Source organism: Neofelis nebulosa, chromosome 12 (genome assembly GCF_028018385.1).
Source record: "Neofelis nebulosa isolate mNeoNeb1 chromosome 12, mNeoNeb1.pri, whole genome shotgun sequence".
NCBI classification, from domain to species: Eukaryota; Metazoa; Chordata; class Mammalia; order Carnivora; family Felidae; genus Neofelis; species Neofelis nebulosa.
In genome coordinates this window covers 51,453,095-51,480,793 of record NC_080793.1, presented here as the reverse complement: position 1 = coordinate 51,480,793, position 27,699 = coordinate 51,453,095, and the positions used below count along the sequence as shown (strand labels likewise).

Genomic DNA, 27,699 nt, shown 5'->3' with positions numbered 1-27,699 from the left:
ATATGTAGTCTGGTGTGCCTGGTGGAATACAGCAGGGAGAGTGTGCAGACCTAAACAAATTCACTTCTACCACTGCGAAATCATGCTGCCTTCCTTTACAAAATGACCTTTTATTGGTGCTGATCACAGGTTCTTTCAGAATTAATATTGGGCAGCGATTATGTGAAGCCATTTTTTGACTCTTGTATCTTAGCCTCTCTATACAATCACAGTAAATGTATGGTTATTACAATATGTGCTGAGAGCTTTGCATGATCATCTCATTTTACCCTTATAACAACCATTTAGCAAGGGGTTACTTATTCTTATATTATGAATAGGATAGCTGAAGCTTAGACAGATTATGTGACTTGCTCAGAGTAACACAACTCTAAAGTAGTAGAGCCAAGATTCGAGCCCAGAGTCCAATTCCAGAACCTAAGCACTTATTCATTCCTCTAAACTGTCCCACAACCCTGCTGACTGCTTCCATGGTGGGACATTTGAAAGCAATTAGATGGATCAAGACAAGGTACCTCAGATGTCTGCCCAGCTGGGTCTTGCTATGGGAGATGGTATATGTTCTCATGATACCTAAGATAACAACACAGTCACACAGCAATCCAGATCATTTTACAATACAATGTCCTCTGTGATGGTCACTGCTCTAGGTACTGCATCAGATATAGATAGAAATAAGGCAGCTCTTGGGGTACCTGGGTGGCTCAGTCGGTAAAGCATCCAAGTCTTGATTTTGGCTCAGGTCATGATCTCACAGTTCGTGAGATTAAGCCCTGCATCAGGCTCCATGCTGACAGCATGGAGCCTGATTGGGATTCTCTCTCTCACTCTCTCTCTCTCTCTTTCTCTCTCTCTCTCTCTCTCTCCCTCCCTCCCTCAAAATAAATAAATAAACATTAAAAAAAAAGAAATAAGGCATCTCTTGTACTCTAAGACATATATTTTTAGAATGATCTGACCTTGCTTGGTATACTGTCTCCAGATTTTGCCATTATCCAGAAGCCTTTAATAGATCTTTGAGTATCTTTGCATGTGTCTCCCCTGGCTTGGGAACTGAGAAGGAATATCTTTACTGAATGTGGTTTTTTTCTCTCTACTTGTTGACTAGCTGGGAAAAAACAGTTGACATTTGGTGGGGTCTGTGGCTTTAATGGACTTGTAGGTCAAGAAAAAAGGCAGTGTGTGCTAGAGAATTATTCCCAGAAGTCAGAAAAAGGCAGTTTGCTCAAAGGAATAGGCGCTAGGGAAGAAAAGGTAGTAGCCAGAAAGACTAGGGACTTTTAAACACCAGAAACATTGGAGGCACCAGCTCAGGGAACTCTACATTCTAACACCCCTGCAGGCAGTGAAAAATGTGAATCTGTGGGGGAGAGAGACTCTGGCAGAGAAAATGAAGGATGAGGTAAGTTAGACATTGATATAGTGCATTCAGGTGAGATTTTTTTCTTTCATATGTTGGTAGCTTCTTTCTATAAGATGAAAAATTAAAGAATTTGGAAGATGAAAACCAGAGGATAGAGGCATAATTCTTTTGTAAATCTCTGAAGTCATGGTGGGATATTTGAGGGAGGGGGAAAGCTACATTTTAAAAGTCACTTATATGGAAAACAAACCCTAGAAGAGTTAAAGTCTTTCTAATTATTTATGTCACATAATTGAATCAATGCTTGTTATCTAGGAATCTAGGAATTTCTGCTAGGCACAAAAAAAGGAGATTGCTCTGTCTTGTGCAGTAATTGCTCTGTAGCAGGGGCAGGGGTAAGGGTAGGCAATCTTCCTTGCATTCCCATTCATGTTATCTGCCTAAACACTCTGCCTGGATAGATAGTCCTCTTACCCTCCTGTTAGGGTGTCATCAGGGACCTCTGGGGCCTGAATCACTGGAACAATGTGGAGAAGCTCTGAAAGAACAAATTGAAGCAAACTAAGGGCCATAAGTCATCCCCAGGTCTGCCAACAGGTATTTCAATGAAAAGCACTCAATTCAGGACCAAGAATAGGTAAATTATATAATACACAACCTGATGATTATCCATAATGACAAAACACAATTGATTCATTTACCTTAGCACTGACGATGCCTCATGACAAAATGATTTATCTGAATAAAGCCCAACATATGCATGTACCTCGCCACAATGTATAGCAGATGCTGAACAAACTGCCTCATTTATGTTTTCTCCACCCCAGAAGAATCTTCCACCCTATATTTACAGACTGTGAGTGACCCACAGGCAGGGAAGATTAGGCTGCTCTGCGGGGCCCAGTGTGCTGGCCAGGTGAGCAGTTCCCCACCCGTGAAGGCCTGGAGGAGCTGTGCCAGATCTGTCCCCTGCACTCTGCCAAAAGGCACTGTAAGCCAGCCACATGCTCTCTTCGAACTCCTAGCACTCAGATTCCCCACATTGAACTCATTTTCTTCTGAACTTATATCCAAGATTTTTTTAATGTTATCAAGCCTTGGGGGAACAAAGAGAAAACAGAAGAGTGGAGAAAGACCATGGTGGGAAGTGCCAGAAGGAAAAAGAGAAGTAGGAGAAACTTATCCAATGGCTGCCATTTGCTGGCACATAAAAAAGAAACCATCTTTGTATCAAAAGACATTATAATTGCCTAATACAAATACAGACAAGAAAGAGAGATCAAGGCACATTTTCCCCTTTTTTAAAGGCAAAGGCTGTCCACTGATAGCATTCAGTCTTTCCATTTTTCCCGGTCACTTCAACTTCCCAGCCCAACAAAAAAAGAATAAGTTTAACTAACATTAACTTTTGATTCTTGAAATTAAAGGCTCATTTTCTTGCAAATTGTATTGGCTTGTACCCTATTACATATTTTCCAAGTGTATGCAATATATACTTAGAACTAAAGCCAGCCTATTTGCTATCAATTTAATATCTCCAGCTTTGCAAACCTCTCATATGAATTGGTGTGTTTTGAAATCACCTGGATAGCCTAAGGCTTCTGAGGGACAGAAAGAAAAACAAAAAACAAAAAAACAGACAAAACAAATAACTAAATAAAATGTGTGTGTGTCATATGGTGGTAGGAGTCTTGGAAAAAAGTAAAGCAGGGAAGGACAGGAGATAGGGATGGGCTGCCAGCCAAGTGTGTTACAGGGAGTTGCAATACTCAACAGGTTAGTAAGAAAAGGACTCACGGATAAGGTGGCATCTGAACCAGGATCTGAGGTCACCATGCAAAAGTCAAGGGAAAGAGATTTCCAGTCATAGAGAAAAGCAAGTACTAAGGCCCTGAGGTAGACACATCCTTGGCATATTTCTGGAAGTGCAAAGAAGCTAATTTGACTAAGTTAAAGTAAGTTTAAATTTTTTTTAACATTTTTTCATTTTTGAGAGTGAGAGAGACAGAGCATGAGTGGGGGAGGGGCAGAGAGAGAGGGAGACCCAGAGTCAGAAGCAGGCTCCAGGCTCTGAGCTGTCAGCACAGGGCCCGACGCAGGGCTCGAACTCACAAACCATGAGATCGTGACCTGAGCCAAATTCTGACACTCAACCGAGCCACCCAGGTGCCCCTAAAGTAAAGTAAGTTTAAAGACGACTAGAGGAAATCATGAAAGCAGCAGCGTTGTGAGACAGGCTGAAGAATGGCACAGATATTGCAGGATTTTGTAAGGATTGTGGCTTTTAGTCAGAATGAGATGAGAATTAACAAGAGGATTCTGAGTAGAGGAATGACTTGATTTATTTTTAAAAGCATTATTCTATCTACTGTGTTGGGAATAGACTACAGTTGGTCCAACTATGGAAGTAAGAAAAGTGGTCAGGAGGCTGTTACAGTAAGCCAGTCCTGGAATGATGACAACTTAAACCATGGTAGGAGTGATAGAGGTGTTAAGTGATTCAATTCTGAATATACTGCATTTCTTTGAATCTAAGACATCACTGATTAAAAGATGTGCCAGTTGGGGCGCCTGGGTGGCTCAGTCGGTTGGGCGGCCGACTTCGGCTCAGGTCATGATCTTGCGGTCTATGAGTTCTAGCCCCGCGTCGGGCTCTGTGCTGACAGCTCAGAGCCTGGAGCCTGCTTCGTATTCTGTGTCTCCCTCTCTCTGACCCTCCCCTGTTCATGCTCTGTCTCTCCCTGTCTCAAAAATAAATAAACGTTTAAAAAAAAAAAAAAAAGATGTGCCAGTATTTTATGCACCACAAGAAAGAAAATTAAGAGACTGTGACACAATGCCTCCTGACAACTTAGGGTTCTTATTTGATAGCTCTTAAACAATCTACTTGAGATTTAAACATTTTTTAACATTTTTAAAAATTATTTTAGAGAGAAGTGAGAGTGAGGGAAAGAGACAGAAAGAGAGAGATTCTTAAGCAGGCTCTACACTCAGCACAGAGCCTGACTCGAGGCTCAATCCCACAACCCTGCAATCATGACCCAAGCCAAAATCAAGAGTCAGACGCTCAACTGACTGAGCCACCCAGGTGCCTCTAGATATGGATTTTTTAAAAACTATGTATTACTCATACATATAGAAAACCTGAAATAAATTCATAAGTCGGTAAATAAAGCTAAAATAAAACTTTTTCTCAAATTTCAATTTCTTTTTAATCATTTTGGACTCAATTTCCACATGTCATGGGGGTACTTGTAATACAGCATTTTTAAATGAATCCATGAAAGAAATAAAATCCATTGGTACTGGATTATTTTTTTAACCAGCTGTATTGAGGCATAAATGACATACAATAAACTAGATATTTAAAGTGTTTAACTTTGTGCATATATCTGTGAAGCCATCTCCATGATCAAGCTCATAAACATATCCATCATCCCCCAAACTTTCTTGTGCCCCTTGTAATTCATCCCTTCTGCTCTCCTGCCTCTGTCCCCTGGCAACCACAGATCTTCTTTTTGTCACTATAGATTTAGTTGTCTTTTATATAAATGGAATTATACAATATATGCTATTTTCCAGATGGCTTCTTTCATTCACCATAATTTTTGAGATTCATTAATGTTGTAGCATGCATCACTAGTGTACAGTAATTCCAGTGTATGGACATACCGTAGTTCGTTTATCCATTCACCTGTTGACAGAGAGGTTGGGTTGTTTTCACTTGGGAGGTCTTATAAATAAAGCTGCTATGAATAGTCATATACACATTTTCATATGGACATATGCTTGCATTTCTCTTGGGTAAATTCCTGTGAGTATAATGGCTAGATCATATGGTAGGTATATATTTACCATTTTAAGAAACTGCCAGACAGTTTTCCAGAGTAGCTTACTATCTTGCATTTCTACTAACAATGTGTAGGAGTTTCAGTTGCTTCACATTCTTGCCATCACTTAATATTGCCAGTATTTTTTTAATTCAGCAATTCTAATTAGTGCATAGTAAGTAGTATATCATTATTGTTTTCATTTGCATTTTCCTGGTGACTAATGATGTTGAATATCTTTTCATTTTCTATTAGTTTCCAATTGCTACTGTATCAAAATACCACAAACTTAGTGTCTTAAAGCAACACACTTATTATTTTATGGTTCTGGAGGTTCAGAAGTCTGAAATGGGTCTTGCTAAGCTGAGATCAGGATGTTAAGCAGAGCTCTGTTCCTTCTGGAAACTCTAAGAGTTCATTCATTTTCTTTGATCTTGCCTTTCTAGCTTGTTAGGTTATCTAAGTTGCTTGGCATCGTTAGAGCTTGCAGTGTAAAATCTTCACATCTCCTTCTACCTCCAATGTCTTCTTCCATCTCTCTCGTCCAATTTAAAGAACACTTGTGATTACATTGGACCCACCCAGATAGTCCAAGATGATCTCTTTATTTTATAGTCAGCTGATTACCAGTCTTAATTTCATCAGCAATCTTAATTCCCCCTTTCCACTTAACATAACATATTCATAGGTTCTGGGGATTAAAACATGGACATCTCTGGTGGAGTGAGGGGGCAAAATTATGCTGCCCACTACACAGGTGCTCATTTCTTCTTTGATGTGATGTTGGTTAAAGTCCTTTGCCCAGTTTTTAAATGGGTAACTTGGTTTCCTACTAATGAGTTTTGAGAATTCTTTATGCATTCTGGGTACAAGTCCTTTGTCAGATATGTGATTTGAAAATATTTTCTCTCAATAGTTACTCTTTCCCCCCAAAACTTGCTTAATATTAGCTTCCATAGAGCAAAAACTTTTAATTTTGATAAAGACCAGTTATCAATTTTTTCTTTCCAGTACTGTGCCTTTAACATTGTATTAAAGAACTCCTTTCCTAATCCCAGGTCACAAATTTTCTCCTATATTTTCTTCTAAAAGTGTTACAGTTTTATATTTTAGCTCTGTATCAATGACCTATTTTCTGTTAATTTTTTTGTAAAGTATATCTTGGTATTATAAGATATATGTAGGTTATGTTTTTTGGTATTAGAAGGTCCAACTCTATCAGCCCCATTTGTTGAAAAGATGACCTATTCTGTCTTGAATTCCCTTTAAAACTTTGTCAAAAGTCCACTGGCCATTTGTGCATGGGTCTCTTCTTGGACTCTCTATTCTGCTCTATGTGTCAATCCTTCACCAGTACCACATTGTCTTGGCCACTATAGCTTTAAAGTAAGTCTTAAAATCAAGTAGTTTGATTCCTCAAACTCTGCCCTTCTTCTCAAATTCATTTGGCTATTCTGTTCTAATTCCTTTGCCTTCCTGTATAAATTTTTCAATCTGTTTGTCTATATCTATAAAAAAAATCCTGCTGAAATTTTGATTTACAATTTTGCTAATTCTATAAATTGGTATGTGGGGAGTTTAACCTATGAGCATTTCATGGCTACCCATTTCTTTAGGTCTTTTTTTTCATTCCTTCCATCAGCTTTTATTGGTTTTCAGCATACATATCTGTATTTAGTTAAATTTGTACCTCTTTGAATTTTTTGCCCTATTGTATGGTATTTTATTTCAATTTCCAAATGTGTATTGATAGTTTATTTTTGTCTGTTGTCTGTGTATTTTGCAAACTTGCTAATCCAATTACTAACTCTGAGAGTTTTTGGATTTTCTACATAAACAATCACATTGTTTTATAAATAAGGATGATTTACTTCTTCCTTGTCATGTCATAAGCCACTTACTTATGTTTATGGCCTCATTGCCCTGGCAGGGATGTTCAATATGATGTTAAATAGAAGAAGCAAGAATGGATATCCTAATCTCTTTTCCAATTATAAGAGGGAAAGCATTCAGTTTCTTGCCATTGAGTATGAAGTTAGCTGTAGGTTTTTTGAAGATACCTTTTATCACATTGAGGAAGTTCTTATGTCTTCCTAATTTGCTGAGAGTTATTATGATGAATGGATGTTGAATTTAGTCATGCTTTTTCTGTCTCAAATGATGTGATCATGTGGTTTTTCTTCCTTAGACTTGTTGTGATGGATAATATTAATTGATTTTCAAATAAAGAAGCAGTCTTGCTTTCCTGGGATTAACTCTGCTTGGCCATAGTGTATTATTCTTTATATAGATTATTGGATATGATTTGCCAGTGTTTTGTTTGAGGGTTTTTTACATCTATGCTCATGAGAGACAGTTTTCTGTAGTGTGCTTTTCATACACCATCTTTGGGTACCTCATACAATGAGTTGGGAAGTGATTTCGCTGTTTTTTGGAAAAGGTTGCATAATATTGATGCTATTTCTTCTTTAAATGCTTTGCCATTGAATGCTTCATTCACCATTGAAATTCTCTGGGCCTAGAGATTTGTGCTTGTGTGTGTGTACTTAAGTTCCTGAATATATGGAATAAAGTTATAGTAAATATTTTAATGTCTCTCCTGTGTTTTGATGGATTGACTTTTCCCTTCAGTATGGGCTGTAATTTTTTTGGCTCCTTTGCATACTGGTAATTTCTGACCTGATTCCGATATTGCAAATTTTATATTCTTGTATACTAGATATTTTTGTATTCCTATACATGTTTTTGAGTTTTGTTCTGGAAGCAATGAAGTTACTTGGAATCAGTTTGATCTTTGGGGGTCTTAAAATTTGGTTGGCAAAACTAAAGCCATGTTTGACTAGTGCTAATTGTCCCCTACTACTAAAGTAAGACCCTTTGAATGTTCAGTGTCCCATGAATTATAAAGTTTTCTAGCCTGACTAGTGGGACAAGATACTATTCCCAGCCCTATCTGCATGCCAGATACTCATCTCTATAATTCTTTTGTGCTGTTATTTCCCTAGCCTCAGGTAGTTTCTTCATACCCATGTTCTGATTTGCATGGTTATGCTGCTGGTTACCCAAAGAGAATATTTTTAAATATATAATAGCATATATTATTAGTATGTCATGTAAATATTTTCCCCAGTTTTACTGAGAAATGATTGATACGTATCACTGTACAAGTTTGGGTGTACAGCATGATGGGAGAATACTCTTAAATCTCCAGAATTGTCTCTGTGTTGCTCTCTTCTCTCTGATAGTCTGTCATTCAAACTCCAGCCACTGATCTTTTTGGATTCTTGGCTTTGTCTCCTAAACTCAGGGAATCCTCCGGGCTTGGAGTTCCCACCTCCTGAGGGGCAGCCTGGAAAGTCTTTCAAAGCTGGGGCAATGTTAAGGCTCACCTACCTTGTTTCCTGATTCTCAGGGACTGCTGCCCTTATTTACTTGATACCCAGTGTCATGAAAGCCATGGTTTTATATAAATTTCTGACTTGTTGGTTGTTTCCAGGCAGAATATTGAGTCTGGGTGCTGTTATTTGATCTTGTCAGGAACCAGAAGTCTTTTTTTTTTTTTTTGAGAGAGAGAGGGTGCAAGTGAGCAAGGAGAGAGAGACAGAGAGAGAGAGAGAGACAGAGAGACAGAGAGACAGAGAGATGGGCTTCACCCGAAGCAGGGCTCATGTTCACCCAATGTGGGACTCGAGTTCACGAACCATGAGATCATGGCCTGAGCCAAAGTCAGATGTTCAACAACTGAGCCAGCAAGGCACCGAGGAACCAGAAGATTTAATGATGGGATCTTAATTCAAGTTTGCAGTTGTGTATGGCTAGCTGGGTTTTGACTGCACTTTGGCAATGTTATTAAATACTTCTGATTCCTCATCTCCCTACATCCTCCATAACTGTTTAGTTCCAAAAGGTTAAATAAATGTGTTCCACTATTATCTTAGAATCTTCTTCCAAGCTTCTGACACCCATTTTGCAAGTTTGATACTGGTTGTTTTAGTGCTAGCAACTGTACAAGCAAAGGTAACTAAAGCAGGACTACTGCCTCGGTGAGAGAATATAATGCAGCATTGATCATGGGATGCATTTTGATTTCACATACGTTAAAATGTGAAAGACTGTTCTTCTTAGAATCAATGAAATATGGTATTTTGACTCCTACAGCAATAGGACTTTCTAACTGATTATATATGAATATGAAGTCAAGGATGGCTCCAAAGTTTTTGACCTAGGCAACTGTAAGGATGAAGTTCCCAACAGTCCAGCAGGATGTGTCTTGTTTTGTGTGTTGGGTGTGTGTCCTCCATTGTGTAATTACTGATGACCTCTGGGGGAAATTTTCTAGGGCTCAAATGCTCAGCCTCGCTTATTTTATTGGGTATGTTTTAAGAGTAATAAAATTGGCATGAAGATAAAAAATATACTATTAAAACCTCCTTAAGATTGGCAGGCTATTACTATATATACTATTTCTATATGTAGCCAACTGCATTAACAATCACTCTTTTGTTAAAGAAAATTACTAGTCCCAGAGACTTAGAGGGAAAACTCCTTAAAAACATAAACATATCAACAGGTCTAAAAATAAGGCAAACTCAGATATCAGAATAGGAAATCCTGCCTCTTCAAAAATGATCATTATCACCTTTCTCTGATACAGCAATGAATCACACAGAAAAATCCACATGTGATAAGATTGAAAAACAAATCTAAAATACTCTATAGAAAGATGTGAACAAAGCTGTAATCATCAAGACAGCATGGTATTGGCACAGAAACAGATACATAGACCAATGGAATAGAATAGAAACCCCAGAATTATACCCACAAAAGTATGGCCAACTAGTTAGTCTTTGACAAAGCAGGAAAGAATATCCAATGGAAAAAAGACAGTCTCTTTAACAAATGGTGCTGGGAGAACTGGACAGCAATATGCAGAAGGATGAAACTAGACCACTTTCTTACACCATTCACAAAAATAAACTCAAAACGGTTAAAGGACCTGAATGTGAGACAGGAAACCATCAAAACCCTAGAGGAGAAAGCAGGAAAAAAACCTCTCTGACACCAGCTGCAGGAATTTCTTACTTGACACATCCCCAAAGGCAAGGGAATTAAAAGCAAAAATGAACTATTGGGACCTCATGAAGGGAAAAAGCTTCTGCACTGCAAAGGAAACAATCAACAAAAATAAAAGGCAACCAACGGAATGGGAAAAGATATTTGCAAATGACATATTGGACAAAGAGTTAGTATCCAAAGTCCATAAAGAACTCACCAAACTCCACACCCGAAAAACAAATAATCCAGTGAAGAAATGGGCAGAAAACCTGAATAGACACTTCTCTAAAGAAGACATCCAGATGGCCAACAGGCACATGAAAAGATGCTCAACGAGGGCGCCTGGGTGGCTCAGTCGGTTAAGCGTCCGACTTCGGCTCAGGTCACGATCTCGCGGTCCGTGAGTTCAAGCCCCACATCGGGCTCTGGGCTGACGGCTCAGAGCCTGGAGCCTGCTTCCGATTCTGTGTCTCCCTCTCTCTCTGCCCCTTCCCCGTTCATGCTCTGTCTCTCTCTGTCTCAAAAATAAATAAATGTTAAAAAAAAAATTAAAAAAAAAAAAAAGAAAAGATGCTCAACGTCGCTCCTCATCAGGGAAATACAAATCAAAACCACACTCAGATACCACCTTCACTCCAGTCAGAGTGGCTAAAATGAACAAATCAGGAGACTATAGATGCTGGCAAGGATGTGGAGAAATTGGAACCCTCTTGCACTGTTGGTGGGAATGCAAACTGGTGCAGCTGCTCTGGAAAACAGTGTGGAGGTTCCTCAAAAAATTAAAAATAGATCTACCCTATGACCCAGCAATAGCACTGCTAAGAATTTACCCAAGGGATACAGGAGGGCTGATGCATAGGGGCACTTGTACCCCAATGTTTATAGCAGCACTTTCAACAATAGCCAAATTATGGAAAGAGCCTAAATGTCCATCAACTGATGAATGGATAAAGAAATTGTGGTTTATATACACAATGGAATACTACGTGGCAATGAGAAAGAATGAAATATGGCCTTTTGTAGCAACATGGATGGAACTGGAGAGTGTTATGCTAAATGAAATAAGTCATACAGAGAAAGACAGATACCATATGTTTTCATTCCTATGTGGATCCTGAGAAACTTAACAGAAGACCATGGGGGAGGGGAAGAAAAAAAAAAGAAAGGTTAGAGAGGGAGGGAGCCAAAACATAAGAGACTCTTAAAAGCTGAGAACAAACAGGGTTGATAGGGGGGGTGAGAGGGAGGGGAGGGTGGGTGATGGGTATTGAGGAGGGCACCTGTTGGGATGAGCACTGGGTGTTGTATGAAAACCAATTTGACAATAAATGTCATATTAAAAAAATAATAAAAAATAAAAAAAGAAAGATGTGGAATACACATATAGCTATGATTTTTGACGAAATATTTTAGGTACAATCTTTGAGAACAATTTTCTTGAGAAAGAGCATTTGCAATCCATATTTGTGAAATGACAGCATTTATGATTTCCAGGGAAAGCTTATCAATTTAATTGAGAAAGAGGTCATCTGATCTCTGAAGCAGGTCTTCTAGAATTGCTGATTAATAACCTAGAAATGTGTCGTAAAGATTAGCATCATGGTTTTGTCAACAAAGCCAGAATGGATTAGGACAGATGCACTTGATCATAGAGCAGTGTGCCTTTTTTGAAAAGGGCACCCGGATGAATGTAAATCATAGTGAGAGAGGATGGAGCACCTGCCTCACCAGCCAAACCTAATGAATTAAACACTAAGGAGGCAGGTGATGAAGCCAGACTGCCCACACATTCTCAAATATCTTAAACACCATTCTGTACTCACTACTGTAATAGCTGCCAAATAGAAGAGTTCCCCCAACCCTAATAATTGAGAATTTATCCTTAAACAAGACCATTACTAATACATATACAACTCAAAGGGTGGCTTTTTATCAACATGCAGAATATGCAGTTAATTTTTTTCCTGTCTTTTGTCAAATTAAGATCACCATTTCTTAAATCATATTTTGAGATGTATCAACCAGTGTTAATAGATAATATATATAAACAATTTCTCTGTGTAAACCTTTTGGGGATACACTGGATTAAATAGAATGAAATGAGGTTCTCTCGTTCAGGGCTTCTAAGAAATCAATGTGCTTTGTGAATTTCCATGAACGGGGTATAGCGTGTAGTGTTTTTCCAGATTTTGTCTTAGGTCCCTTCTTCTTGGACCATTTTGTGCGGCTGCTGCTTTGCTTGCCTTTTTTTGTCACTGAATCTCTGGTGACTAACATGGGGCCTGACACCAGGAGACACTAAAAAAATATTTGTGGAATAAATAATGAATTTGCTGCTTGCCTGATGAGCTGCTAGGTGCCCAGGAGTTCTTACAGAACCATACAGGAAGAGACTATGACTCTTCATACCTCTTGTATCATGTGCTGCTGAGTCTTCAAGTTTGTACCAGCTTGAGTTGCTCCCTGTTTCGCTTTGACTAGGCAAGCACAGTCTCCATCGTAGCCTCTTCCCCCAACAACCCTCCTTCTTCTTTGGGGAGCATGCAAAAGTTAGCATATCAGCCAGAAGCTGGGGTGAATGCCCCAGCATGTGGAATGTGAGTCCCTTCTCAACAGAACAAGAGGGAGGCTGCCTGAGTAGTGTGTGGGTCAGAAGACTGCCGCTGAGCATTGCAGGGACGAACAGAAAGCTTCCCTTTTACTTGCACTTTATATGACCTGTGGATAAACAAAGCCTTTCTATTTCCAGAAATCCCATTGTTTTAACTGCTTTGAGTTTCTTTTGTAAACTTAAAAATCCATGTCTTTATGCAAGGCATTTAATGCTCTATGGGCCCAGACTGAATATTTTTTGTTCCTTTTCTATATTCCCCTTACATGTTTTTTTTTTTCTTCTTATATGCCACAAACTCTTGGCTATCTGAAATTCAGCCTTTTCTTCAACAATGTATGACATTAAAAACAGCTAGAAGGCTGTACTGTGAGTAGAATGTTCAATATTGTAGAGGGCTTGATAAATGTAACCTCCTTAGGAAAAGAATTGAGAGCATATGATTCTTCGTTCTCATTCAACTGGCTATGTGCTGGGGCCTCAGAGGGTTTAAAAACATAGTAAAAATAAACAGTCTCTCAGTTTCTGTCCTTAAGGATATTTGGAATAGAAGGAGGAAAGTAATATTTATAAAATGCCTCCTGTGTTCCATGCTATATATCGATATCAATCTCTGTATCTTTTCACAACAATATTATGCAGGAAGTGTCATTTTCCCTGTTTTACAAATGAGGAAACTAAGGATCAGAGAAGTTAGAGAACTTTTGAGGTTCGTTTATTGAAATCAAATTCTCTTAAAGACAGGATGATGTTAAGTTTCAGAAAAATGGGTACCTTTTAGGATTACTCTTATTGAAACTAAATTTTTCCAAAGAGTATGATAATATTTAATATTAGAAAAATATATGTGAAACAGAGAATCCCACAGAGCTTGCAAATATGCTGGTGAATTTAAAAATACTTACTTTCCCCCTTGTCTTCTGGAATGCTCTCCTATTTTTTGACCATTGGCTACTCATTAAACTTCTCAGAGGCTTCATTTCTTCATCATAAAATGGGGATGGTAACATCCCCTTTGCCTATGTTACAAGTTTTGGGTGAAGGGGTAAATAGTATCATTTAGGTGTACGTGAAACTCTTCAGTGGCATGAAAATGTGAGGTATTGTTGTCACAAATGTCACAAGGAAGAATGTCGGTGGTGTGTTTGCAGTGCATGTGATATACCTTTAATTTTTTTTTCAAAAATGTAGATTTGGGGACTGCTTCCAATGAATTGAGGCTCAGTTTGCAAGTAGGGTGAAAGTAACCCATTTCTAAATTATCTGTGATTCAGCCAAAAAAAAATTCTTTTTTAAGTTTCAAGCAGAGAGAGTATGTGGGGGGAAAGGTTCATAGCCATTTCTGAGACCTATATATGGTATATATAGATGTAGATAGGGTGAAGGATATGAAAGAACCAGAAGGCATGATTTCTGCCCTCGAGGTATTTAACAAATGCAAACAAATTTGTTTTCTCCTATTCTTATGTGTCCTACTAATCCAAGATCATTGCTTTGCTAGAAAGAAATCCAGGTTTTGATATAATAAAGTCCTTCTTTGGACATTACAATTTATTTTCATTTTGTAATCTGGAGAAATTTGGCAGTGTAAAACCAGTTTTAAAATCAGAAATGAAAACCTACAAATTCATTTCTCAATATATATATATATATATATATATATATATATATATATAGGCCATATCAACCGTAAGTTATCTACTGACCAACTTCACTGGCATATTTTATTTTGAGGAAAATGGAAATTTTGATTCCCATATATTAGTGTTCATATTTCAGGCACTTAAAAATTGTCATTTAGAGGAGTACATAAGTCAGTGCCTTCATATAGGAGCCAATCAATAATTTTGTATCAAATTATGTGGTTTAAAGATACTGCTTTGTTTCTCTCTAGTGGATGATACTGTGGTTGCTATTCCCTATGGAAGTAGACATATTCGCCTTGTCTTAAAAGGACCTGATCACTTGTGTAAGTAAACTCAGTTGCTTTCCTTTGAGTATTGGGAATTTTAGTCATTATTATTTTTTGTTCCCAGAAGAGATTAAAATACAGAAGTGCAAATCTTTCTACTCTATCATAATATGATATTCTGAGTGCTTCTGTTTATCTTTTGGCTGCCTGATGAGATAGCAAAAACCTCAGGGTAATTATCTCTAACCACAGTCATCCTAAAAAACACAAAATAGATGCTCCCAGTAGGTTGTTCATGAGTTAAGCACATGTTTATGTTTTTGTGCATATTATTTCTCATTCTCTTCTTCCCCTCCGATCAGTCTCCATCTTTTTCTTGCCTTGCTTTTTTCCTCCTCCTTCCAGCCTTCCCTCCCTCTCCTATGTTCGTTCGTTCTTTCTTTCCTTCTTTCCTTTTCTTTCTTTCTTTCTTTCTTTCTTTCTTTCTTTCTTTCTTTCTTTCTTTCTTTCTTTCTTTCTATTCTCATATTCCATTACTTTATCAGCTCAGGGGAATATAGAAGCATCAAACAACTTTAACCCTGGGGCATTTAAAGAAAACCATTGTGGTGTAACTAAACATCCCATGTACTAAAGAAAATGCAAAGCCTTTATATATTAAAGATGGCTATTGGGATTCAGGACTGAAGGGTAATCAAACCCCTAAAGATCAAGTGGTAGCATGGTTCCACCAGAATTTAGAAAGACCTGATCTTCAGTCATGGCAAGGCAGTAGTACACAGCCATATCTTTTCTTTTTTGTTATTAGCATTTAGTATTATTTAGATGTAGACCCATAAATTACTAGCAGAAAATTATAGGCTATAAACCAGTGAGGGGGTATGAAAGTTATATTGTATTTTGTACAAAATTCAGCTACACTGAAAGACTTCAGTTCAGCTGGTCCCTTGAGCATTTCTGATCTCCACTGTGACTATTCCTGGATTCCTTAAGAACCATCTATCATCTTCTCTTCTTTCTCCCCTCCCACACACATGCCTATGAAACCAATTTAGGTAGCAGGCATTATCTTTTGGCAATTGGATTATAAATGAAATCATTCCAGAAAGACAAACAAGAGGAAGATAAATTGGAGCCTGTGAAAGTTCAGATAGTCTACTATAGTCTTTCTAAAAATAAAAACAAATACATTTCATGGGAGAGGCAGGATTTGAGGGGTCATGTGAAGGAAAGGAATAAGTAAGGTACAGTTCAGGCAAAGCCAAAAGAAACTGATAAGTCACCTTATATGGATCCAAGTTCTTTTCTAACCCTGAACAACCCCCCAAAATATAGTATTCACATGTCAGGGATGATATATGTGTGTACACTATCACCATTCAAATGATTTGCTTTTCCCCTGGAGGATTGGACAGAGGTAACTGCTCATGTAACAGCCCCACTCAAAAATAGTATTTTTCTGAGCAGTGACAGGCCTGCTCAGAATAAAACATCCAGGCGGAGATCATCACCAAGTTTGGGACTGACTTTTCAATGTGGAAGAAAGAACCTAAAGCAATCCATTTAAGATGAAATTCATTTTTATAAATGTATTAGCCTCCCAGTTCTCCTAATTATGTGATCACTAAGAAGCTAAAGAATTATCCTTGTTTGGTTTAATTGTCCCCAAAATTCAATAGGTAGAGATGCAGATGATACTTACAAATGATGGAAAAAAAAATGGAATTTGCTTTTTTTTTTCCCCCAACAGACATAATGTTGACAGTATATATGTACCTTAACTTTTTGGGGTTTTTTTGGTATCTGGTATTTGGTATTTGTTTGAAATATAATATAATATAATATAATATAATATAATATAATATAATATGTAAATAAAGGTCCCCATGTTTCTCTTGTAACCCTTCGCACTTAATTCCCAGAAGCTGGTCAAGTATGGGACCAACCTTAAATATTTAGGGGCAAACCAGAACAAGACTAAGCAGTCTGGTCCAACCCCAGCTTACCTTTAATCAGAAGTACCTTGGGAAGTACAGCTGGGAGGCCTGGTGATAAAATTAAATCAGGGGGCGCCTGGGTGGCGCAGTCGGTTAAGCGTCCGACTTCAGCCAGGTCACGATCTCGCGGTCCGCGAGTTCGAGCCCCGCGTCAGGCTCTGGGCTGATGGCTCGGAGCCTGGAGCCTGTTTCCGATTCTGTGTCTGCCTCTCTCTCTGCCCCTCCCCCGTTCATGCTCTGTCTCTCTCTGTCCCAAAAATAAATTTAAAAAACGTTGAAAAAAAAAAAATTTAAAATTAAATCAGATGCTCATATCAGACTTAGACCCCCAGGATTTTCCCAAAACTAAGTTGGTTTGTGTCTTGAAGATATTTCTACAAATTAGTGCACATACATGTAAGGCAGCTTGAGGAATGAAGTCTAGAAGAAGGAGATCCCATGCTGTTGGCTTTCCTCTGATTACAACAGCTGTGGTTTCCCCTCTAGTTCTCCCTTGATGTGCCCTATGCTCTCTGTGAGGACCTCTCTCTAGGGCAAGGGGATGGAGCCTGACCTACTCCAATTGAAGGGCTACACAGATTTCATCCAAGGGTTGTGGGCATTTCACTGGACATTGAACATCCAACATTCTTCACCTGTTGGTATTCCAGCCTGAAGCAGACAACACTTAGAATAATTTAGTACAGGTACGTTAGTACCTCCAGAGACCCTAAAGAGGTCCCAGAACCCCAATCTGCAAAACACGGAAGAGGGGAGTCATTCTGATTGAATGTGGGGTAGGCCACCCAGAGCCTCACCTGAAATTTTATCCTTCTGCCAAAGAAAACACTGCCAAAACTAAGGGTTCTTATGCAAGTTTTAGAAACACTGACTTAGTCTATCTCTCTTCATACAGTGGGAAGTTATTCCAAATCATTTCTCAGCCACATGAGAATTTAATATGGTCTGAAATATGCAGCATAATTACCATAATCCTCAGCTTGCTCTGATTTCCTATAATCAAAGATGCTTCATAGGCTTTATCATTGGCCAAATTCAGATTGGAATGTTCCAGGAATCAAGAAGTTCCTCTTTCTCTCTTAAACACTTACAAAATATCATATATGTACATAATACTGTATTAGGTACCAAACAGGATTTTAAAGAGAGAGAACTAAAAAGAATGGGACTTCCTCATCCTCATTACTATAGTTTCTTCTGCACAACAGCACACATGTGGTAAGAAACCAGATAGTACAAATAAACACAAGGTAATGTGTGAATATAAAGTCACATGGGTGCTGAGGAGAACTCGGAGAGTACCCTTGATCTCACAGATCAGAAAGCAAACTAGAGGGTATTCTAGACAGAGAGCCATAGAGACCGAAATCAGTAAGATATGTATGGGAGATGGTTTAATGAAAGGAATAGGATTGTGATGAATTGGAGTACCCAAATGAGGTCATCCACGGAGTCAATTATCTTTTGATCGGGAGGCTTGAATGCCTGCCCAATGAGTTTTAAAATGATTTCATTTGCAACATAAACTCTGTGATCTAGAGGTGCCCATAAATTTTGTTTATATCACAATGTCAACTGTGTCAGGTGTATCAAGGGGGATACTTCTCCCTTCATAGCTGTAGGCTGTTTTATGAAATATGCTTGCTTATGGTAGCCCTGGGAACATCTTTCTTTCCTTTAAATGTGTTTGATTATGTAGATCTGGAAACCAAAACCCTGCAGGGGGCTAAAGGTGAAAGCAGTCTCAGCTCGACAGGCACCTTTCTTGTGGACAATTCTAGTGTGGACTTCCAGAAATTTCCAGACAAAGAGATTCTAAGAATGACTGGACCACTCACAGCAGATTTCATTGTCAAGGTAAGTGCCTTTAGGTTTTCAAGGCACATCCAAACTGTTATTTATAATCTCCTGAAGAGAGAGAGAGAATTTGGGTTTGGGCATAGATTTGGAAATCCTATTACCCAGGAAATGTTTAATTCAACATCACCTTTTCAAGAACATATATTTCCTGGACCTTTCAAGAACATATATTTTTAAAGCCCTAAGAAAGTTCTTGGGTGTGTGTATATGTATATTATTTAATAAAAAGACCCAAAGACCAACATATCATTAGTTGGAGGATATAAACTGTTTTTAAAACAAATTAGGATGTAGTTGCCAACTCATAAAGTTGTCTTTCTCAAAGAGAAAGACAAACTAATGATCCATAGACTTGGTCATACTTCCAATTACAAGTTCTGGTTTCTCTTGTACTGGCAAAAAGACTAAGTTGTTTCTATCAGAGCTTCCCTACTCTTCAAGGTAATATAAAACACATTGCTGGAAGCAACATATACATTCTGTAGGAGAAATGTACACACTAGAAGAATGTTTGGGAATCACAATAAAATAAAACATATTTTTTCTTTCAGTAGGTCAGAAGGACCTGAAGGATTTCAGCTGTAAAGCTGTAAAACTTGTAATGTGTCCAGGACTCCATAAATTTTTCATCATGGGACCTGGAGCCAGAGGACATTTGATTTAAGCTAAGGCTTGATGACCCTGTGGCAGCTGGAAGTAAGAATGCATATAGGAAAATGTGATAGTCAGTGAGGTTGGATGGAAGAAGGGTTCCAGATCACTCTTCTCCTTCTCCATCTGCATGGTAGCTCTTTTTAACCCAGTCCAGATGCCAGGTACATTCATGTGAACAAGAAGCTACAAACTAGCAGATATGGTTCACAATAGAAATGATGCTGATAGTTAAATCATTCTATTTAAATATGCAAATACAGTACAATATTGAAAGATGTCTTTATTTTTTGAAACCCTTAGACTGCTGTTGAATACACCATTTATGTTAATTTCCCTGGTGGCCTTGCAAGAGTTAAAACACATACTAAAAATATAGAATTGGATTCAATAATGTCTGATAATAATAATAATAATAATAACAATAAGTGAATAACAATAATAATATGTGAATATTATTATTCACATGCCAGTAGTTCACAGCTTTGCTGACACACACCATATATCTAGCTGCCTTCTGCATATCACCACTTGGATATCCCATAGACACAACCAGCAGAACATAGCCAAACCTGGACTTGTCTAGCCCTAATCTAATCTTTAGAAGAAACCTACCTAATCTTCTTTATTTCTTATCTTGTAGAATAATATGCTCTTTACCCAGCCACATCAGAAACCTTTGATTCACTGATTTCCCCTTCTCCGATACGCCCCTAGCTAGACATCAAACTTTGTCAGTTCTACCTTCATACCATCCCAAGATTATTCTTTCTTCTCCATCCTTGCTGCCACTGCCTTTGTTTAGGCCTTTGTATTTCTTCCTGATCATGCTGTGTGCATCCTTCTGAAACTGCAGCCCCAGTGGAAAAAAATGGCTTTGTCAAACAGAAAAGGGTCTTTTGCAGTCATGGCACATCCTTCACTAGAACTTCCAACTTAGCTCTACTTGTGAGCACTGCTAAGGTATGGCTGGACCTGCTCAGTTTGTACCCATTTGAGAAATTTCAGAAGAATGTCATAGAGAAAAGCGATGAGTACCTAAGCCACCAAAGTGGTAGAAAAGTTGTGATTTCCATCTGCATTAGTTAGAGTATTAGGCAGAAATAATGCCTTAATATGTCTTTCTGAACAATCTTGAGCATAAATCTGTTCATAATTCAGCAGCCAAGGAGGATAGGGAGACTTCTGACTACCAGCCTCTTGCTGGCTTGTCTCAGGCAAAAGTTTCTACAACACCAGTGAGAGAAAAGAACATAGGAGGGGAACAGCAAAGGCTCACAAATTACCCTTTAACCAAAAGAGAAGAAAAAGATATGGCATTTCAGAGTACATCAACTGAGAGATCCTTTGTGTACTTGATGTCTTTCATGTGTTTGAAATGTCTCCTTGATTCCTTTGATTTTACAGGGATCTATGTTCATCCGTTACCCACACACACATTGGTCCTGCCTTGTGACTTTATCATGACAGTGCAGTGAGTTGCTATGGAAAGTGACCAGTTTTTTATCTTCTTTCCTTTCAGTATGAGAAGTCCTTAAATTAGAAACACTGAATCATTGTAATTATAGGAAGAAAAGCTTGGTTCAGAACATTCTTTTTCCTTATTAACTTAAGGAGGCCAAAATTACATATGCCAGATGTGTTTAGCTCCCTAAAACAAAATCCTAATGTGTCAAACTGAAGCTTTCAACATACTCTTGAGAACAAGAACCTGATGTCTGAGGCCGTATGGTTTGTAAAGCTCCAGAGCTAATGATAACAAAGGTCCCAGACGCCCAGAATTAATAAAACCAGAAGAAAGGAACATGGCAGCTCATCTCTATAAGAAACAATTAGTCCATCAAAGTTAGACATCAGGTTAGCCTCTTCTTTTTATTTTAAACATACTTTTCCTACTTTAAAATGAAAATTAAGAAGATAGTGAGGAGAGCAGTTCAAGGACGCCACTAAAAATAAATACCTATATCTTTACAACACTAACATTAACTAACAAAATTACTTTGTGCCCTGAAAAGAATGGCAGCTTTCAAGCCAAGGCACACTTGAATTCAAATTTCAGCTCTGCTATTCCCTAGCTGTGTAGCCTTGAGTAAGTCACTTAATCTCTCTGAAACTCATCTCTCTCATTATAATGTAAAGGTCGAAGATAATACAGGGTAGTTCTAAATTTAGATTTAATACAAATAAAATGTACCTTGCATGTGGTAGGAATGTAACAAGTGCTGGTTGCTGTGGTAGTTGTTGGCTTTATTTTTAAAAAAATTATTTAATGTTTACTTTTGAGAGATAGAGAGAGACAGGGTGTGAGCAGGGGCAAGGGAGGGGCAGAGAGGGACAGAGAGGGAAGCAGAACTGGAAGTGGGCTCCAGGCTCTGTGCTGAATATCAACATGGCGCTGGAACTCATGAAATGCAAGATGACCTGAGCCAAAGTCGGACACTTAACCAACTGAGCCACCCAGGCACCCCAGTTGTTGGCTGTTATTGAAAGAAGAAGGTACCTGTAGAGAAGAGAGAACCAGGAACATTATCAGTGTGGAAGGAGTCAAACAAGGTTATGTGGTCAGAGGTCTGGATACATTATGATTGGTTTTATCTGTTTGAAATAACAGCATCCCTGTTCACTTCCAATCTCTTTTCAAATTTAGGCATAAGTCTCAGCATTCATGCTCATTGTACATCGGTTTCATTGGGCTCATTAGGAACAATATACTTTCTAATCTTCTTGTTTTCTTTACTTCAACATAGTCTTTACTAAGGCTCCCTCTTAACACCAAAACTTCTTCACATTCATTCCTTACTCTCAGGATGTAAGGTAGTTTTACTGATAACTTCTAGTAGGCTGAAAATTTGACAAATTCCATCTTTTTGCCTCTTTAACCAGATCAAAAACTAAGCCCTGACACTGTACGGATATTCCAGAACACGGTTTCTCCAAGGATTTTTATGTTATATCCTCCACGTATTTGTTTTTTCCTCCACTTTCCTAGGACTTAGTTTAATTTCAAGCATCCCAAAAGGGACCTCTGCAAAACAATCCATTTCTCTAAGCCTAAATGAATCTTCTGGTCTTTTTATTTTTTCACCGAGCTGGTGTTCAAATGAGAGTCCTCTTCTAATACCTTCCCAACATAGAAACCACACATCCCAAGAGAGCTATAGGCTTTTGTGAGCTTAAAACAAAACCAAAACAAAACAAACATAAAAAAAACAACCAAAAAAAAAAAAAAACTTTCCAAAGGATATGATTAATACTACATCCCCGAGCAAGCAATTAGGTATCCTGTATCTGACACATAGGATTGAAAAATATTAATCTGTAAACTATGCTTCCCTTTTAAGAAAGACACTGTATTGCTTCAGCTGTTTTTGCTTTAAAGTCGGGGATTGTATCACTGCTTATTCTAAGTAGGAAAGACCTCGATGTTCCATGGGTCGGAATTCCAGCATAAAATGAAATATTCTTTAGTTTTCTCACTTTCTTCTTTCTCCTTTCCAGCTCTTGCAGATCATTTGAAGAACATTTCCAATATTCTTTCCTTCCAAAGTCCAAAAACTGGTCTGGGGTTTAACACCTACTCCCTGTTTCTTCAGTGTTCCTAGATGTTTAATCCAGTCATTAAACTCAGTAGTGGAAAAATAGATGGTCTTTTTTTTTAAATCTGAAGGCTAAATCCATCAGTTTATCCTCGGTAAAGGGCAGCTAGGACCGCAGAAAGCTTGAAAACACTAACGAAGACTTAGACCACATGATGTGCTGATGTGCTCCTCTACTGTCTTGAAGTTAAGAGGTGCCCCTCTTTGTTGTCCATGGAACTTTCTTTAGTATAACAAATAGTCCAAGCCTTGCCCACTGTCTCAGTGTTATATGACATGTTATTATGTCTTCATGAAATCAAGGCATTGCTCCTTCAGTTTAAGTATGTTTTCTCAACCTTATACTTTTAAGAACTATTAAAGAATTATTGCTTCACTTCCCCCCTTTGAAAAACAAAGGAGTTGTCATTTCCATAAGCACATGTTGTATTCAAAGTAAATACTTTTAAAATGGAAGTTGGTGTTTTTTAAAGTTTGGTACTTGGACTATCAATGTTTGCGTTGCCGGGATCTCTGGACAAGAGCTGAGGAATTAGCATTTTAGCAAGCTTCCAATTGGCAATTCTGCACATGAAAACGTATGAGTCACTAAATCGCCAGGAAACACCATGTATGTCTCTGGGTGGGCAGAGCCATTTAATTCTTTAATTTTTTTCGTTTCTTTTTTAAAAATTGTTTTAATGTTTATTTATTTTTGAGAATGAGAGAGAGAGAGAGGGAGGGACAGAGGATCTGAAGAAGGCCTTGTGCTTACAGCAGAGAGCCCGGTGTGGGGCTCGAACTCACAAACCATGAGATCATGACCTGAGCTGAAGTTGGATGCTTAACTAACTGAGCCATCCAGGTGCCCCTAATTTTTTTTGTTAACAAAGGATAGTATCTTTCATTTCTTGCAGTATATGGCATTTATCATTTTCTCAGAACAAATTTTCTCTTTCTGAACCTACGTTATAAATCCACATAGATACATACACAGATACATACATAGAAATTAAAAATACCCATAATTTTTCCTGTTATACCAGAAAAGTTGGAAGTAAATGAGGGAAAGGGAATGAGTGTCCTGGGAAAAGACCCTACTAGAATCACAAGTTGAGACATTGCTATCTGTTGCTCATGGCAAAAGAACTGAGAAAGCAATGGTGGTGATGGCGAATGGTTGATTGGTAAGATGGGTGATATTGCTATGGCCACTTCTCTCCCAGTGCAGCCTGAAACCATCCGTGCTACCATACATTCTTGTCCAGAGTTGCAAGGAACCAAGAAAGCACCCCTCTGTCATACTAGTTGCTCTCTTTGCTATTGTCTCTTGTCTCCTGCAGATCCACAACTCAGGGCCCGCTGACAGCACAGTCCAGTTCATCTTTTATCAGCCTATCATCCACCGATGGAGGGAGACAGATTTCTTTCCTTGCTCAGCAACCTGTGGAGGAGGTAATGGTGTTGACTTAGCCTAGGAACTGTTGGCTTCTAGGAGGGAAGGCTTAGCTGTTGTAAAAGTAGCCACTTCAACATGGAAGAACTTTCGTGCTGTGATGGGTTAGATTCTTTATTCTGAATGGGGCCAAATCCGGAAGCCTGGCTGTAAGGTGGATACCTCAGTCGGGATGGCCCATGAACATTTTCTGTCTGTAGAGTCCCATTAGTGGAAACGGTCTTGAGTCTGTTCTGTTCATTTGAGAATCAACTACTCACCTAGTTGAACAGAACTTATTTGTTTATTCCTGAGTCCAATGAAGAGTGTTTGTCAGGCCTACTATGTAGCATAATGTGTTCAAAAAGAATCAGAGATGAATTTAATTGAAGGGAATAGTTTATTACCCGAAAAAAAAAAAATCACTGTTCTGTAGACTTCAGCTCGGTTATTGTTAAGCTCTATCCTATCATCTCTCCTGAAAAGTCACCAAATGAATTCCTATCTCTGCTCCATCACATCCGCAATAGGGACAGCATTTTGTATTACTGGAAAAGATATTTTCTCCCATTTTCTGCCCTTTACAATTATAATGGTTACATAGTAATTGCTTCAAATTACTTTATGATAATTTATTTAGCCATATCCTTATAGAAGATTTAGTTCACTTAAATTTTCTCTTAGAATGTAACGAATAACTTAATAGCCAAGTTTCTTTTTCCTTTTCTCCTTTCAAATTATTTCCTTGGAATAAATTCTCAAGAGTGAGTTTCAGAATTTTTGTGGCTATTGGCATATAATACCAAAATTCTTTCCAGAAGGGTAATAAGCAGAGTATGAATATCTGAGTTTCATTGCCAACTGAGCCAGTATTTGTGGATTATAAGAAATTGTTTAATTTTGCTGATTTAATGAGCATAAAATTGTCTGTATATTCCTTTAAAAACCAGCATATCAAATAAATTCTGGCTCCACCTTCACTGAAACCGGATTGTTGGCTGGTGTTAAGTAGCTCATCTACATGGGTATCACTAGGTTATTCCGACAAGAGAAAAGAAGGATGATACCTCAAAATGGAAACAAATTATTATCTATTATTTTTTTAAACAGTGAGAACGTATGAAATAATTCATCTTCATCTGCATAATGTGAACAGATCACTAAAAATCAGGTCCTCTGGAGCAATGTTAGATTTTAGCCTAAAAGCAGTTAGTCAGAAATACCTTCAAGTGCTTTTACCTCGTTGCTAAATAACTATTAATTTAAGCTTCTCAGCATTTCAGCACAATAGTGTTTCCATTTGTTCTAGCTGTTCTGAAGAGAAAATAACTTTGTTTAAAAGTAAAATGGCAATTACTTTGATGTTTCATAAGAATGTTATTTTGATACACTTATGAATGACTAGTACAGGAAATAGTTTCAAAGAAAGAAATCTAAGTAAACAATTATTTTTCTAGGTAAATAATTATTTTTCCTCTTTTCTTTTTAAATGAAAACCATGCTTTGACCGAAGAAGTATCAATTCCATAATATGCCCACTATGTCAATTTCATATAGAGAGCTGGTGTTAGAGGGTAATGTCAGTAAGCTTGATGATGCCTTGCTATATATAGTAAGGGGATTAATGTTAGATTCACATATAGCCAACCCCTCTCAACCTTATTTTCCTCACATCTAAGTGAACAAGTAGAAGCCTCAGTGGTCTTCAAATGTTTTGAGCTATCAAACACTTTCTTCAAAGGAAATCTTACTAGGAAGCACAAATAAAAGGAGTCTTGCTCAGAATAAAGATATGAGCTGTGTGGAAACCAGCCTTCTCCCCCTTCATGGACCAGTTTGACAATGACTAAAAACATGATCTCTGAGTTCCTTTTTATATTTCTGGTTCCACATTCAGCTGGTTGACCGTTTTGCTAAGTGTAAACAATTGTGGCTAAAAATACCTTGTGAAACGTTCGAAAACACAATTATCTGACTATTTTGGTCTTTTATTTCATTTTTGTTCTAAGCCTTCATTACACACACTCTCGAATAGCTTCCAGCAACATTTTTAAGCTGACAAATTATGATTTTTAAAAATCATATTCTCATCGCTTCTCGGCCTTTTGGCTAAGATCAAGTGTAAAAATCATATTCTCAGTTATATAATATACTTATTGCTTGTGCCCACATTTTACTACATGATAAACTCTGTCCTTGAGTAGAAATTATTATATGGAAAATTGTAAAATGGTTAGCTTATCATAACATTATCTGCTTTAGAATATAATGTAATTGAAAAATAAAAGTATATTTACTTATTTAAAATGTCATTTTGCTCTTTGGCTTTCTTATAAAATAAAAAGTTTAATGGAACATGTGTTCTTACCTATTACTTTCCATGCTTTTCATCTTTACAGTAAAATTGTTAAAAGCTCTTTTTTTAGGCCTTTAATGAACAATTAATTTTTGTGGGTGGTCTGAAAACACAGCCTCAAGCCAGGAAATCTGGTTTATAAGCCTTCTTCTGATTTCCTAAAATCTTTTGCAAGTCTTTTAACTTCTCTCAATCTGACTTTCTAACATGTATCTAGCAATAACAATATTCAACCCCTGCCAGGGAGAATGTATTTTGGAGGTTGGTTAGGGTTAGAATGATTTAAAAAAAAAAAGCCTAAGTTAAAAAAATTCTCCATGTACATTTATTTTTCACTCTAAGACTCTAAGTCTTCATCACCACCTCACTAGAAATCCACAAGACAAGAAAGAGGCAGGTGGAAAAGGTAAAGCACATTGTGAATGGAATGAAGCATTACTCAGCAGTGCTATTTTTTAAAAGAATTCTCTAAACAGTGGAAACTTGTACGTGGACACTAAAAAACTATTGGCTGGAGACTTAAAGAGAAATGAGAAAGGATTTTAGGTGAAGCAAAAATTGAACATTAGGGGGGTACTATTATGGTTGTTGTTGTTGTTTTGTAGGGATTCCTAATGGATACTATTAGGATCTTAATCCTCCATCTTCTCAGCCTAGCCTACTCAGGTTGAATTTAGACAAAAATAATGTTCCCAGGCAGCTGGAAGGACCCCATCTTGTGCTGTATTTCGTTGTCCCCCATTCATCAAGGGGAGCAGTGTTAGGGTTTATTTGATTGATTGATTGATTGATTGATTGGGGAGTTTATTCTTCCTGGTGCTTCAGATACAAGGGAGGCAATTTTGCATCTTTGCATGAGATGCTTGGCAAATAAATACTGGTCATCTCTTTTGGATACAGATATCCATATTACACTTTTAGATTATACAAAACAAATTAATAGTAATAGTACTTACAGCAGAGTCTGATCACCTAGCTATGCCCTTATGTAGTTCAAACCTTACAGTATATTTGATTATTACAATTTGAGTGGAAAAATCGTATTTGAGGCCTG

The 27,699-nt window shown here is 37.8% G+C and overlaps 1 protein-coding gene across 3 annotated transcripts in view; it reads left to right on the top strand.

The window, feature by feature from the left end:
* The window catches only part of ADAMTSL1 (ADAMTS like 1), an 877,457-nt gene that overhangs the window by 627,211 nt on the left and 222,547 nt on the right, over positions 1-27,699 (top strand). For all 3 annotated transcript variants that reach the window (XM_058695258.1, XM_058695257.1, XM_058695259.1), the window contains 3 exons: positions 14,754-14,828; positions 18,468-18,625; positions 24,198-24,309. In XM_058695258.1, coding sequence (XP_058551241.1) covers positions 14,754-14,828; positions 18,468-18,625; positions 24,198-24,309 — 345 coding nt within the window. The remainder of the gene's footprint in view (positions 1-14,753; positions 14,829-18,467; positions 18,626-24,197; positions 24,310-27,699) is intronic.